Source organism: Ammospiza caudacuta, chromosome 7 (assembly GCF_027887145.1).
Source record: "Ammospiza caudacuta isolate bAmmCau1 chromosome 7, bAmmCau1.pri, whole genome shotgun sequence".
Taxonomy (NCBI): Eukaryota; Metazoa; Chordata; class Aves; order Passeriformes; family Passerellidae; genus Ammospiza; species Ammospiza caudacuta.
In genome coordinates, this window is record NC_080599.1 from 18,480,218 (window position 1) to 18,496,688 (window position 16,471).

A 16,471-nucleotide genomic window follows, 5' to 3' on the forward strand; every position below is an offset into this window, starting at 1 on the left:
TGATGGAGGAGTACAATTTACCACTTCAGATGGAGGAACAAACCAAAGGAATGCTCTGTCACCCCAAGCAGCCTGGCACACCCACGTTCTGGCCTCCCCTCAGGCCAGTGCTCACTTCCCCAAACGCTGTCAGGTTGAATAAAGCCTGTGATCACTGTGCAGTGACCATCAGCCACACCTGCTGCTGCTGACCTGTGTCACAGGGACCCTGCTGACACTGATGCCTTGTGGCACTGCAGCTAACGAGGCAAGCTCCACTTGATCAACATGAGGAGATCATTTTGGGGGGGAAAAACGTATGCTTGAAGTTGTTTCCCATAAGCCACGTGCAAGGTGGGAAGGGACGCACAGCCTTTGCACTGGCCCCTTCACAATTTAGTGAGAAAGCATTCTGCCAGAGACACATCAATCAGACTGGCTATTTGCTTCTGTCCTTTGATTAAACTCAGCACAACAGATGAAAGGCTACAAATATTTTTTACTCAAAAAAAAAAAAAAAAAGAATGTAAAATACAAGCATTCTCAGCAGGTAACTTGCACACCAACTTGCTAAAAAAATGTAAAAAGAAACTGTTTTCCAAACAAACCCTTCCATCATTTAAACTTTTCTCCTTCAGGGAAACACATTCCACCTAGAAACACATCCCAGAACTTTGCTGGAAGCAGCCACTCAGTTTCTGCATGAGCAGAAACAAAATGCTCTGTTCAAAACAGGATCTCATTTATAGATATAAAGGTAGATAGATTTGAGTTTTAAATTGTATTTAACAACTAAGATGATTTAGATGCCCCAAAACAGTATTTTTTCCTTTTTCAGTGAATTGGGAATTATGACCAGCTGCAAACAGCAAAGGTGGAAGTGAAGCACTACGGTTTAATGGGGTGTTCTATGTACTGTGGGTTAATAATTCTTCTTTTCCCTGTTTTGGTTAAATGAACATTCTCTTACCATTTGTCTGGTTTGTCCGTGGTTAGGCAGACCTAACAAACAGGAAAGAGAATAGAGCTGGTAAGACCATTGCTTTTCCAAGACAGAAAAAAGTACAAAATCAAAACACACGCAGCTATGATTACAACTGTGTTGTTTTGCTCAGCTAGAGCTGCCTACTGAACTGACTCTGCCCTCCTAGGAAGGTGACTGAGAAAAGCTCCCTTGGCAACGTGGTTTGAAGAGCAGAGGCCCCAAGTCACAAACACGTTCCACTCACCCAGTCCCTTCTCCATGTACTCAAACCCTGCTTCCCACTAGCACTAGAAGCACACCTCCCTTTCAGACCCCAGCCTTGCTGTGCATCTGGGGAAAAATCTGACATTCTCCTTCGCTCTGAGCAATTCATTGACGTCAAGGAGGAGAAAGTGGAAGGCATTATTCACTGTCAAGGCAGCAACAAGCAGAATCTTCCTTATCCTCCTTGGGTCCCCTGGGAACTGCTCAGCTCTGACGTCAGCTACAGGCTGGTAGCAAACAGAGTGGATCTGCTGAACCTGCTACGAGCAAACACCTCCTGAGGCACAGAGCACAGCCACTGAGCTCTCCCAGAGCCCTCTCCCAGGCACACACAGCACCAGGGCCTTTGCTGTGCTCTCAGGCACCCCTCACACTGCCCCCAGCTGCACTGAGCGCACACAGGAGCCTGCAGGGATCTCAGGGAAAGGCCTGCTGCTGTCAGGCAGCACAGCCGGCACACAATGGACTGGGAGACCCAGTAAAGCTGTTTGCTAGCACTGTTTGGTTTTACAAGATGCACATTCCCAGAAAACACCACTTCATTACCATCTGTGCACCAAACCACCTTCCTCAGCCCCTTCTGGCTGAGAACCAAAATGTCGGTGCAGCAAATCCAACAGGTCCTACAGGACAGGCATCAGCAAATGCTATTGCTGTCTGCAAAAGGTCTCAGTATGAATCCTCCTTTCACATTCAGATGATCTTTGAATCTTCCCATTGATAGAGAGTTAGCTGGGATTAAAAACTTTTTAAAGAAACCAGCAAGAATGAACTTTCACAGCTCATGGTCTGTATTCCAACAGGTTCCTGGAAGTTCTCATTGGTAAAACTGTTCTTGCATCAAGTGTGACAGAAAACACAGGGCACAGTAGTGTCAGGAGCAAAGAGGGTGAAGCAGGGGACATTTCCTGAGCATTGAGTACATCACAATATACCACACTAGAATCATCAGTTTATATCAAGTGTATTTTCCATCCTGTGTAGATGTTAAACTGTTGGCTGCTTCAAATGGGAAGACACATGGTTTCAGCTCTTGCTGCATTTTTGTCCACAGAGATGGAGAAATAGCTGCCAAAAATATCTCCAGCAAGCCTGCAGGACAGATGTACCAGGCACCAGTAAGAAGGCCAGTAACAACCTTTGGGTGTTGACAAAGGCAGTGTAGGCGCCAGATAATCATTTGTTTTTACATGGGAGCAAGCACAGCATCCAAAACACAGCTGTGAGCAGCTGTTTGGGATGGATGGATGGATGGACAAAGGGCTCCATGGATGCTGGGAAACAGCACAGCCAGCAGGATGCAGCCAGAATCTGTCAGCCTCAGAGCTAAGCTCCAGCACTTGTTACTTTCCTCCCCCTTCCATAACTGAGAGATTATGTTTTCTCCATTCACAGAAACCCTGAGATGTAAATCAACTGATGCTAGTCCTTGGCTTGAAGCCACATATTTTCTTTCAACCACACTCCAGATCAGTTCTTTTCTTGTAGTAAGAACACCCCTGATGCCAGAAAAGACTGTCCTCATATGTGGCTGCTGCTGCACTGACTATTGCTGGGTGTACAACAGACAGTAAACAGTGCTACTTCCAAGCACCAGAATTAAACCAGAATATTCCATGGTGAGAAGCTGAGGGATGCAAACTGAACAAAGGCTGAGCTGCTGCTTGCTCTGAGCCCCAGAGCCCTCAAGCAGCACAGAAGCAGTGCTAACAGCAGGAACACAGCTCCTTCCCAAACTGCCATTTCTGGGATAAAGCTGCCCATGACAACTTTTTGCTGCAATAAAATAGGACACAAAACAAAGCTACAGCTTCAATGCAATTTATACCCTTGCTTTCACAGCAATAAGGTATCAATTAGCATATTAATATTGGTGAATTAATGCATGAATTTTCACTTTAGTCACACTTCAACAACTGGAGTCTGAAAGAATGAAAACAGGCACTAAAATGACCTTATTCAGTTTGCAATTAAAAATAATATCACAGTAAGAGCATATGCAGCCAAGGCACTGCTATTAATGAGCAACCTCCATGCACAATCACCACCAAAGAGAGGCACAGAGACAGCACATCTGTAACCCATTGTGGAACTGCTGGCAATTCAACAGGATGCATCTGCTCTGGAAACAATGGATTTTCACCCAAAAGCTTTTGGTGGCTTCTGTGTGAGAGAGGAAGCCTGGGAGACAGGCACTTCTAAAAACGAAACCAAACCTGTGTCTGTGGGTGAGTGGTGGCACAGGCAGAGAACTCACCATGCCAGACCCACACCTGCCGCACGTGCCTGCTCCACTTTCACAGAGGAAGATTTGAGAGATGTCTCTCCATGCATCCACAAGCAGGTTAAAAATAAGATAGCATAAGAATTTAAATCAGGAGCAAAATATAACAGTTCTGGCAGCTCCTCTCCAGGAAAAAAAAATAATCTGAGTATACTTTATGGAGGAAGGTCTAGAGAAGACACAGGGTAGAAAATGTGATTATTCCTTCTGATGAGATCTAAGGTCCAACTGCTTGAATTTGCACAGCTCCACATCAGCATCAACACTGACCTCCTCCAAATGTCAGAAAAACACACAAACAACAAAAGGAAGTGTTTTCAGGATTCACCATACTTCTAAAACCACAAAGTGTAAAGGTATACAGTGACAAATCTAAGCAGGTCTTCCACTCTTTTGCAGCCAAAGAAATTGAAATATACTCTCAGAACTCCAAACTAAATGTTAGGGGTAGCATTGAAAAGAACCCGAAGCTGTAGAAAATCTCTTGCCATCCAATTCTTCCTGCCAGTCTCCTCTATACACTGAAATAACAAAGTCAATTGAAGCTATAGCTGCAGAGAATCATAAATGTCCTTTGCCACAGCCAATTGTACACCTCACTGACATGGCAATGAAACAACTGATCACTGCAGAGATTAACTGGCACCCTCAGGGCAGGGCTGCTCCCCACAGCTCAGTGCCAAGGACCTCAGAACTGCTCCTCAAGCTAAGCACAGTCAGAGATTTGGGATGAAAAGCAGTCCAGCAGATTACTATGCCCCAATGATCCCTTCATTCCTGAAGTACCAAAGCTGCAGGTGAACAGACTTTGTCCCAAAGAAATACAGGTGGGGAAGGACTGCAGTCAAACAGCAACACAAGTCTGTTACTGCTGCTCCTTGGCAGCTCTGTGCTGTCTTTTGAGGACAGGGAAACCACCTCTCAGTCAAACAACCTGTTCCAACAATCTCATGTCATTTGCATCTCATGGTTTAGGATTTGTTAAAAAAATAATTTGAACGAGAGAATGCCTAAACCTCCAGCAGCAACTACAGCACTGCCCCAAGAGCACGCTGTGGGAGTAGGGGACAGCTGGCACTCAAAACCACAAGAGAGCAAAGGAGAATCTCATTTCCCAATGGAAAGCAAACCAGCACATCTGGTCCCACTGGATGCCTGACTCTAGACATGTTCTTTGCTGCTCCAGTCCCATCCTCTGAGACTCAGCACCTCGATGGCACAATCCCAAAGTTACCCCCACTGCTCACATTCTGCCTGTTGTGCCAGCACCACACAACACACAGCTGCCATGTGGAGAAGCAGGAGAGCCAAAACCCTCAGCAGTGAGCCAGTGCAGGCTGGAGCACAGGGAGATTCCCATGAAGTTACCACAGCAAGCTTCAAGAAGCTGCTAAAGCGTGGAGAACTTTCTGCTTGGTCAGAAACCAGCCAGTGCTTTTCCACACCTGAACATACACCTGCTGCTGGGGATTCACAGCCCATTTCAGTCTGACACAAGTCTGCACACAACTGACCTTGTACCAAGGAGGAAGACAGCCCAGCTTCCAGCCTGGACACAGGGCAGAGTTACAAACTTGTGTTCACTCAGTTACTGACTCCAATCTTCTGCACATCCACCACACACAAAAATTGTTTCATCAAGCAATTAGTCACAGATGGCATCTGGTTTCTACTTTGTTTACCCACAAGAAGTATCATGCAGAACATGTAATATGCACTAAGACTCAGAAGCACATCTTCAATCACAACAAATGCAGAGAATTTCACAACCAGTGACTTCACTATTGCTTTCTAAAATTCATATAACTCTTCATGTGCATTTTCCTTTTCCAAAGTAATCCTCCTCCTGGGACTCCATCATTCCCAGCACTAACAAAAACATCAACAGTACCACATTTGTGAGTAAGCTAGAGAAAAATATAAAAATTCATGCATGAATAAGGCTTGATGAACAAGGATTTCAATTCCAAGTTACTGGTTCACTCAAGGCAGTTTCAGTGTGTTGACATACACACACACACATTTTTGCCAGCTTGCAAGAACACTTCAGCACCCCTGCCTCTCTTATAACTACCAGGAGTATTTTACCACTGTGAGTGTCCACCAACAACCAGAGGCTACAAACTTTCAGAAATGTAAGTGCCACAAGCAGAACAGAGCATAAATTGTGCCAAACACCACCTAGACTTAACATTTTCTTTAAATTCTATTGTACATGAAAACAATGTTAAAATTGCAATTTACTTACCTAAGTAAGTTCCTACCAAGATTGGCAAAGGAAAAGGAAAGAAAAGATTTAAGGTTAAAAAAGGGAAAGATTCAAGTAGCTCAGAATACAGTAGCTCAGCCCCATGCAACCAATAGAGATACACAGACTGGTTTGGCTGTAATGAAACACAGAAGTGATCACAGTTCTCTGTTGGACAGATAAAACCAAGACAACATCAAACACACAGCAACTCCAAATGAGAGATTTTGCAAAGAGCAGCTTTAATTTTGGATGGGTAAGTACTGGTCTGTACCCAGCTCCTTCCATTGAGCCCTGCACATCAACATCCCTGGATTCTGACAGCGCTTCCTAAAATGCTTGGTCCAGCAGGTCACAGTCACTTGCTGCAACCACAGCCCCTCCCAGATGATGTGTCTGCTCATGCAAGGCTGCACCTCCTGCTACAAGCACCTCAAGAACCGTCTAACACTTTCTGAACAGTGGCATCCAACTGCAGAGAGCCAGCAGCTCTCCTTGGATAAGCATACTGAGAAGGGAGAGCTGCTCTCTGTCTCAGGCTTGACTCAATCAATACTGTCCACTCACATCCCAAAAACAGCATCGTGGTGGATTCTGCCTGCCTAAGGCAGACACCAAGTGGTTAAAAAAAGAGGAGACAAAACTATGCACCCCTCTGCTTTAGGATTTGCTGATCCAAGCTATCTAAACTAGAAAGCACTGAATTATTCACTGTTCTTAGCATTAGGAGTATTTTGCATCATATACAATATACATACATGTGTGTGTGCATGTATTAGATATATATATATATATATATATATATACATATAAATTATATGTGTCACACATTCCACTCAAAAATTCAGGCTTTGTACTATCCAGGGCACTTGCAAATCTGCCCTTGCTCTGTTATAAATTAATTTCCTCTCACATTAATTACACCTGCTCTCTACCACTGCCTGGGGATATGCACTCTCCTCTCAATCAACATTTGCATCTTACTCCATGCCATCACTACCAAACAAAATAGTTTTCACTAGCTGATCCACAGAGCATGATGCCCATCTGCTGATTTTATTTTCAGATCTTTCTTCACAACACCAAAAGAACCTAATCAGAATATCAAGGCTAAACTGAAGGCAAGTGAAAATTGTTTCACTTAGCATCTGAATAAAAAATCCCATATGAAATCCTCAAAAATAATCATTACTTTAGGCAAATCTTAAAGGGAGGAGGTTGCACAGGCACATGGCTATTGGGGTCTCCAAAAAGCAGTTCAAGCAACTTGACATTCTTCCCAGCTGTGCTGCAGCTGGCACTGAACATTTGCCCTCTTGTCACTGGTCAGCATTACTGGGGTCTGGATTCCAACAGGTGAAGCCAGGCCTTTTCCCCAGCACCCCACCATTTATTAAAGGATTTGCCATTTACAGTAATTCCTGGATGGGCACATTTCCACTGGCTGGTTATCCCTCAGTTTTTAGAAGGACAGCTGGGGTCACTGGTGATAAAGGCAGAATTTTAATGCAACTTATGCATACAGGCAAGTCCACATTTTCTGCAAGTCTAAGTCAGAAAAAAACATATATATATATATGTGTGTGTGTGTATCAAATATTGAGTATTGAGATAGTTTTGGTCCCCTACATAGCTGATGTTAGACAACTTCCCTATCTTTCCACCTTGACAGCTGCTTTTGTTCAAGAACAGTCCTTCCACTGCCATCCTCATCTCTTGATAACTGAGCTAAGGCCATGCCAGGCTGCTGAATGCTTCCACTTTTGGTTCATTCACTTTTCCCAAAAAGGATGTGAGAAACAATGAACCAGAACATGTTAAATTAGACTGACATTCCATTTGGGTTTAGAAATCCCCAGCAGCAGAAGCAAGGTATTTCAACAGTTAATTAACCTCACTCAAAAATCTGCAGCTTTTTTCCAGCCAAAGTCCCCAACTGTACCTTCTGGCTACTGCAGCTTGTTATTCCACTCCCAGCTAGACTGAAAGCCCCCTATTATTAGACTTCTGCTGTTCCTGTCAGCAGAGACAAGCATCTACAACTTCCACTTTGATAGAAGCAGTTTCCATTATACTGAGTGTTTTCCAGTCCCTTCCCTGTTTTCATGGCTCTGCTATAAGCCCTCTCCAGTTTTCAGCATTCGATCCACCACCATGTCATCAATGCAAGTTTGTTGCTGGGAAAAGCCTTCCCTTTATTGCAGCTACTCATTCATGTTCTCCCTCTTTCTGCCAATTTTAGGAGTGCATGTGATGACCCTGAAAAACAATTTTGATTAGATGAAAGCCAGCATGGTGTCAAAGAGAGGGGAGAAAAATAAAAATCCAACAATGCTGTCTCCCTTCCCCCAGCAGGAATTTGCATAGCCAAGTACCACACAGATCCCACACAATCAAGTAAACATGTTCCTGCACACAAAACATCCTCTCTCTCTCTCCCCAGAGGAAGTTTCATGGCAAACACTGTCATTTGAGCTCCAGAACACTACTGAAAAAGCAATAAACTACTGATTTTTTAACATCTTACTCTATTTGACAGCTTATGAGACTCCATGTACTTTTCATGTTCCAAAAATAGGATTCTGTAGCAATTTGTCCATGCTAAGTTAATGCTGAAGGAGAGCTGGGAAGTGTACTCTATCCCTAATGATGCCTCCAACATGATTTAAAGAGGAGGAAAACAAAATAGATGAAAGAACTACAATCTTCTTGTAAAATAAAGTGGAAGCAGTGAAAACATGACATTAAGACTATTTTCCTGTTCTTGGAATTCAGGCACTGGTCAAAATTCAAAATGCCTGGCCAGATAAATCATATTCAGAGCTTGAAGAAGTGTGGGTTTCAAGGGCTAAGCAGAGATGAGTCAGAAAAACTAAAGTTACAATTACTTAGCTGGAACTACAGTAGCAAGAGAAAAAAAAAAAACAAATAGACAGAATTCCAAAGGAAAAATGTGAACTGACTCCTTGAAGTTCAGCAATTGTAGTGTATAAAAATGTACCTTAATGCTTTACACTATATAGACACAAGCTGCTACCTGGCTCTTTCCTGCAAATAAACCTCTGCTTTACACCCTGGCCTTGAGGAAAGCCTTACAAAACCATCATGCCATAATTTCATAAGTGTTCAGGCTTCTCCCTGTGTTTGGAGGTGATGACCCAGCACCATGAGCCTTTTATCACCAGCACAGAGACTTCAGCTAAAGCCCACCATAAAAGATGGCACTGTCCCCTGTCACAGACTTTGGCACAGTGACCTGTCCAAACCCTGAGATGTCTTCCAGGTGCCACCAATGCAGCACATTAGCAGGAAGCAGAAAAAGCCCTGGATAACAGATACAATTTGGCACTAGGTTAACATTTCTTTGGAAACTATTTAAACACAGGTGGACGAAGTGTCTTGCTGCACCTAAAGTTGCACAGAAAGAATTTCAGCCTCTCTGTGCAGACATCTTAACACCATCTTTTTTTTTTTTTTTTTGCAGTACACGCCCCTAAAGTGACCTAAACTAGTCAGTATGTCAAGAGGAGATGAGAAACATGAAAATAACACCCTCAATTTCCCATAATATCTAGGTAAACGCAGAATCTGACCGATTATAACAAGTCAGGCTTATTCTCAATATTTTTCTACTATTATAGGTCAACTATAACCCAAAAATCAATTATTCTGAATAGATGGGTTTATTTCAATCCTTTTATACTCACTCACTGGCTCCTAAATTGTGGCCACAAGGCTTCATCACTCTCATTGCCATTCGCCTCTTCTTCAGGGCAGTTCCAACTGGTGCCCTTCCTGCCAGCAGCCCCCCAGACTACTAAACCTGGATGACTCCATCCAAAACCAAGGAGAAGCCTCAGTGCCACAACCCCAGTCCTTCCATGGCACAAGAAACCAGTTGTATCCACACCCACAACCAGCAAGGTTTACCAGTTCACACACAAGACAGCTGGGAACCAACACACAAACTGGCACCAGGACAGAAAGAGATCACCAAACTTCCACCATCTGCTTCTCTGTGCCCAGCAGATCCTGATCCAAGTTCTTTAAATGTTGTTTCCTTGCAGGTAGAACCCTTCCCTCTCAGTCCTGGCAAAGCTTCCAGCAACCCAGGCTCAGGAAAGATTACAGATGCAAAACTGCAGCGTGGCAAACATTTTCCATTCACAAATAAATCTCAGCCAACAGGTTCAAGCTGAACTGCTCACAAGAATATCCAGTTAACACTCACTAAACAGATTCTGGGAGTGAACTGGATTCTGCTACCTTGCAGTTACAGGAACAAGTATTCCAGCAAGTATTTCAGTGGCTGGCTGAGAACAGACCCAACAGGAAGAGCAGCAGGTGCTCAGGAAGATCCAGGCCCTGCACAGCTACACACGCCTGCTTCAGAGAAACACAAACTCTGAGGAACAGGTACTTCCCCAAAAATCATCTTTGCAGATGGCTCCAGCAACAGTTCTAAGTGAATGGAGCACTAAAACAGGGATCCTCCATTTCCAGAAAATCATGTTGGGTTATCAGGTCCAGTGCTCTCTGCAGAGAGAGCCTTCCAGAGGGAAGGATCTGTTCTACCTCCTTCCTCTGGGCCACAACATCTCTGAGCTTCCCAGGTGTGTCATCTGCTGAGGAGGACATTCAGCAGGGAGCAGCAGCAGCCCATAAGCAGGTATTCACCAGGTGCTCTGGAAATTCTGTGAGTTACTCTGCACCTACATCCCTCATTACTGGACAAAGCCTCTGAGGAAGCCAAACTGACCAATGCAGCAGGGATTTGTTACTCTTCCCAAAAGACAAGTTACAAGGCACATAAAAACTCAGCAACAGGGTATCAAGGAATAAATTCCCAAGGAGAGCAAGACAGTAGCACAAACCCTGTCATCACTGCTGCATTCTCCACATACACTCATATTTGCATGCATGTAAATATGGGTAACAGCCATCCACTGTCTCAGCCACAAAACACAAGGATTATCATCAGGGCATGCAGTGCTGGCCAGTTCATGGCAACATGTAAGCTTTTGTGTCTGCCTGTTCACAGTGACATTTTGTGGTTGTCTGTCTCCTAAATATTCAAAATTGGTCTGTTCTGCTACATTTGGAGAAGTGACATCATATATACGTCACGGGAATGTATATCATATATTCCTGCATGATCACAAATGAAAGATTCTGACATCTCTTCAGTACTCAGAACAGATTAATTTTTAATCAATGGAAATTTTGAAAATCATTTTCTACTGCCTGCAGAGAACGTGCAGACAGTCTCTAACCAGTGAGACTGTCCACTCTCACAGGAAAATACAGAGGGCTGAACTTGGGACTTGATGTAAATACTGTCTTCTACTTCTTTTGGTCCAAGCGAATTCAAAGCAGTTCAAGACATGTGAAACTTTGCTTTCTTAGAAGTCAAAAAGTGAAACAAGCCCTATTTTCAAACCAACCATCACAGCTTTCTGCAGTTTCACAGAACTGCTGGAAGACTGTTCTGTCAACTTGAGGAATTGGGAACCAATTCTCAACAGGACTTCAGGTCTTCAGTACAGTTGCACAACTTGTTGCCTGCATGTGAAAAGCCTGAAAGGTGAGCAGCAAAACCATGGGTGGAAGTGGTTACCCAAGGAACACTTAGACATCAACACAGAAGGTGCACACAGACTCATTAGCCACAAAGCACAGACAAGCCAGCAGATGAAACTAAAAATCACTCTCCTAGCATAAGCTGAGCGCAGCTTCAAGGTCTTACCCCTGCTAGGCATCAACAGGCGCTTCTTCATGTTGCCTGATAGAGCACAAGTGAACAGAAAAGAGAAAAACATCACATCAGCAACCTGAACAGCAGCAGTTTTAAAAGTTCTTAATGTTAAAACACAATCAGATATCATCAAATGTTTGCAATCATGTAAGCTACTTATAAAGTTAAAATTAAAGGTAAAATTGAGAAAGACTCGCTCCCTCCCTGCTGGAGTCACCACTACACCAACTGTTCCTTTCCCCTGTTAAGGAGAGCTACCTTCTGTGTTCTTACTCCTGTTATGACCATTTCAACAGACCCTTTTCTCTCATCTGACAGAGGCTGCACTTTCTCCTCCCTGACACTCTCAAGCAAGAGCAGTTCTTCAGAACAGAGACCTGGAGTCCACGCCGGGAACATCCTGCTTCTATCTCCCACTTCAAACACCTTTCCCTTGCCTCCTCTTCTTGAGGAGCTGAAGCCCAAGCACAGAGGTTGCCAGTAACAGGGCCAACAAGGGAAACCTCACTCAAAAAGGCTATCAGGGTGTTTTTCACACTACTAATTTAAAAACTGAAGGGAAGATTCTTCTTTGCTATCCCATTTGCAAGGCTGGCCAAGGCAGGCAGAGTTCCACTAGCACAGTGACTTTGTGTGCATGCACCTCCTAGGCACTACACACCATGTGCCTCACCCAAAAGGAGAAATAGGACAGGTGGCTTTTACAAAAGTTAAAAATAACCTCCCTCAAGATTCAGAAATTCAGAACTTATATAAAGGACTATGAGTTTTGATAATCTCCTTGTATACCGAAAGGACAGAAGAAAAAGCCTACAGACACAACATAAATTTTGTTGAAAAATATTTACCATCCATTCCATTGTGTTGTTCATAGCTTCTTTTTCCCAGGATAGTTGGGGACCCATTATTAATGACAGGTGTAAACTTAGCAGGAGTCAGATTGTTGAGAGAACTGGACAAGCTCTTTGCAGGATCTGGTTTTGGAGGACATGGATGAGACTCTGGTGGAAAACAGTAAAGTAGAATTTTTTTATTAGCAAAGATACTGGAATTATAAGTCTGAAAACAACCTGCAAACTTCCCAGGTTACCAAGTACACCTGTTCTTAATAGTTTGGAGATTTCTACTGATATAAAGCATTTCCATATATTTAGGAATTCACCACTACTAAAGACATGAAAGTCATTATCATACTATTACCCTAAAATAAGACTTGATAGCAAAAGCACTTTGTATCTATTTCTGTAACACTGTTCTCCAATGATTTGGGGTGATTTTTGGGGTGCTGGATACTACAACCCAACTTTGGCCATGTTGGTCATGCAACACATCCCTAAACTCTGGGGAAATTACAACTCTGACAGTCTGCCAGAAAAATTTATAAAAAATACAATTTCTCCAACAGCAAAAAAAAGTGAAGATTCAAAGACCCACTAGAAAGAACACAACATCTGAATTCAAGCTTTGGGCCAAGGCAGACATCAAGCCCACACTCTTCAACTTTGAGTTGAGAAAAGACTTTGAGAAAGTTACAAAAAACAGCAAATGGGAACTTCAACTGAGTCCTCCCTCACAGGCCCAACAGCAGAATAAGATATAAATTCAATCCCACTAACACCACAAAACACCTCCTTGCCAGTCCTCCCTCCATTGCCATCACTCTTTTCTCCCAGCTCAGTAATCCAGTGGAGACCCTGACACAGTGCAAAGAAAACTCAAAATCTGCTGCTACTTTGTGTACAATTATTAAAATAAGGATTTTGTCCAACAGCATACTTCTCCCTTCATTTGCTCTCTTTTGTTGCACTGCATGTTTCCAAAGGTTTCTCAATCCATGTACCCCATTAGTACACAGCAGAAGTACAACACCCAACAGAGAGCAGTAAATATTTAATACACCCTCAGCCTTACAATATTTCATCAACAAAAATGTTCAAAGAAACCTGAAATCAACTCCAGTGCTGCTTATCTAAATGAAAAGGCAATCAAATTCCTTGCTAAGCTGGAAGCCTTCAAAGAGGAGACACTGTTGTTTGGCTGCCAGAACAACCTGAGGGATGTCTGCAGGGCAACAGGGAGCACTGGGGAAGAGCATTTGGCATTTGTCTGGAGACAGCACTGCATGTTACACAGCATCACTCTGGATGCTTCCAGCAGCTCAAACTTACACCAAAGTTCTGGATGGGGCTACACAGTCCTGCCCCATAGATCAGCTCATGAGGCAGAAGTCCTCAAGAAAACTGTGATTTAAAAAAATAATAAAAACCCCATCAAAACCCAGGAGGAAAGTGAAAAACAGAAGTATGATCCCTCTGTCTAGATTCAGCACAGAACAGCCATCAGCTGATTCACAAGCTGTGGGACACAGTGCTGTCCTAAACCCAAGAGGCTTCTTGGAGGACCCAACTGCACAAACTACCTCAGACAGCCCAAAACCAGAAGTGAATTATCAAATGTTCCCAAAACATGATGTTAGTGCCTCCACTAGCAGATGGTAACTTGTCTCCATATACATCAGAAGCCACAGCAAACACATCCCTCCCTTCACTTGAACAAGTTTTTGATACAGCTTTATGACCCCACAGTGGACTGCAGAGACACTGGCTCTGCCAGATAAGGCAGGAAAAGTAAAAAGGACAAGTTAAAAAGATGGGGTTTAGGTTTTCTTTTGTTTGTGGGGTGGGGTTTTTTGTGCCCTGTTTCTTGTTTGTTTGTTTTTAATCCAGAATGAGCAGCCAAATCTGGATCCAAGTGGATAATCCAAATGGTCAGCAGAGTATCTAGGAAGGTGTTTGCTGTGTTTGGGGGGTTTTGCACGTGATGGTTTGGTTGGTTTAATACCTAAATACCGGAGTACTGCTTCTAAAGGCTTTCGAACCACTTGCTTTAATAGCAATGGGTTTTCTGATGCCTCAGGTAAACGGGCTGTGCCTGTAAAACACAGAAAAATAAATAGAGGGTGAAGACATTTAGCTATTATAGCAAAACCAAGTGAGTAACTCCAGTGTCCCGAAAGAGCTTTGCCATTAAAAGGAATTTTACAGGTGGCAAGCAGACCCTGGCAACAGGACACAAACACAGAATGCTCCATGTAATGGCAAACACAAATGTTTTAAAACAAACAACTCATGAACTTTCAAAGTTATTTTGCCCAGCCTACCATCAGTTAGAAGGCTCTGCAAGCACACCTAGGTTTTATGAAAGCACTAGCTATGTGCAAGAGAGCATCTCAGCAAGCTGCAACTCAGAACTTTCCAGGACAGGAGTCTCCAAGGACTCCTTGGCAAGGAGGTCCCAGCTGCAGCTCACTCACATTCTGCTTTGATGGCTGCACTGTTGATAGGCAGATAGGGGTGTCTTGCAGCGTGCCAAGGGCGCAAGATATCTCGGCATAAACGTCTGGCAATTCTGGTCAGTTTTGTTGTGTGCAGATAGAAAGCTTGTCGTGTCTTCATAGCAAACTTGGGACTGCCACTGTTCCGTACTGGCACACCATGAGGACTCTGAAGGGAAAGGAAAACAAAAATGGTTTCTGAAAAAAGTAATTACTAGAAAGTACAGCTGTTAAGAAGAGTAAATATTATATAAAATCACTTTCAACGACTGATTCTCAGACACAAGAACAGAAATGGTTTTACAGATTAAAATATTTTTAACACAGTATTCCCCATTTCCCAAGTCTTACCCCTAATATCTCAAAGGATAAAATGAAGGTAAATCTTTTCACTTTGCAGGGAAGCATTTATTCCTATGCTGTCACAAGCTTTAAGGCAGGGATCCAAAAGCCAGACACGAAGAAGTTACCTGCTGCTATCACATGATTTAGAGCTTACAGGCTCAACAGAAAGACTCTCCAGTTTTGGGTGCTCAGGGTTGCTCTGGAGGTACAACGCAAACACTTACAACAAAGCATTTGTCAGAAGGAGGGCAAAATCAGAAAGAGTTGCATAACAAAAATATACACCAAAAACCTCATTTTCCAAAGCAAATGTATGGCATGCAGGAATGGTTTTGGTTCAAAGCTGCAAGAATTTCTTTTAATTCTTACTCTTAACAAATGTACTCACAGATAGATTCCATATTTATTGCATATAATAAAGAATACTACTGGAAGACATTTATCAGCTACTGAGAACCAAAGTAGTTATCTTCTTTATGAAAAGCAACTAAGTCAACCAATGAAATAATGCAAGCAGTATCTTATCTCAGACCAACCCATAGCTGGAAAAGAGGAAGAAATTTCAGTTTGGGGAGAAGGCTTTTCCTTCTATGACTATTTACATACTTTTAATTAACAAACAAGAGGTATAAGGCAGTTATCTCAGCAATTAGGAGGCTTCAGAGGGTAAAGAGAAGCCTGGATAGGATAAATGTTAAACAAAAGAAATGTAAAGGGAATGACAGCAAAGAATAGAAGAGAGGAAAGAAATTTTCCTGAAATAAAAGTTCAGTGTGTGGTATCCTTCTATCCATGTGATACAGTTACCTTCTCCAATCATCTTAATGTCTAATGCTTCCAGATTAGACTCCTACCAAATTCATAAAAAAATCTCAGAATTTTAGTTTTCGAATAAGAGAGAAAAAAATGAAACAAACAGCTCATACAATCCTTACTCAAATCTATCCAAAAAAGGAGGACTATTAAAAAAATTAGGATTAGGTAGAAAAACAAGATAAATGAGCTCCAAAAAGTCACTAGCTATTTGGGGTATATCTAATTTTGAATATGCCTTGGGAGAGTAAATAGGTTTCAGGAAATAATTAATTCTTTTGGAGAGAAAAAAACAGTGCTGTTCCCCCTACAGCAAAAATCATGGAAACCAAATACCAGAAACGCTGGCTGGCAATTCAGTTTCTCCCATCTCCACTAAGTCATTTTAAGCATTTGAAGGCTGGTTTGCTAAACAAACGATGGGTTTCTTTCCCTCAGGGTAGTACTTGGCAACAAATTACTTC

The 16,471-nt window shown here is 42.7% G+C and overlaps 1 protein-coding gene across 1 annotated transcript in view; it reads right to left on the minus strand.

The window, feature by feature from the left end:
• MTA1 (metastasis associated 1) overlaps positions 1-16,471 on the minus strand; it is a 74,050-nt gene that overhangs the window by 7,627 nt on the left and 49,952 nt on the right. The window contains exons 14-19 of the mRNA XM_058809063.1: positions 14,829-15,018; positions 14,357-14,446; positions 12,364-12,516; positions 11,507-11,542; positions 5,761-5,772; positions 950-981 (exon numbers count right to left, since the gene is read on the minus strand). Coding sequence (XP_058665046.1) covers positions 950-981; positions 5,761-5,772; positions 11,507-11,542; positions 12,364-12,516; positions 14,357-14,446; positions 14,829-15,018 — 513 coding nt within the window. The remainder of the gene's footprint in view (positions 1-949; positions 982-5,760; positions 5,773-11,506; positions 11,543-12,363; positions 12,517-14,356; positions 14,447-14,828; positions 15,019-16,471) is intronic.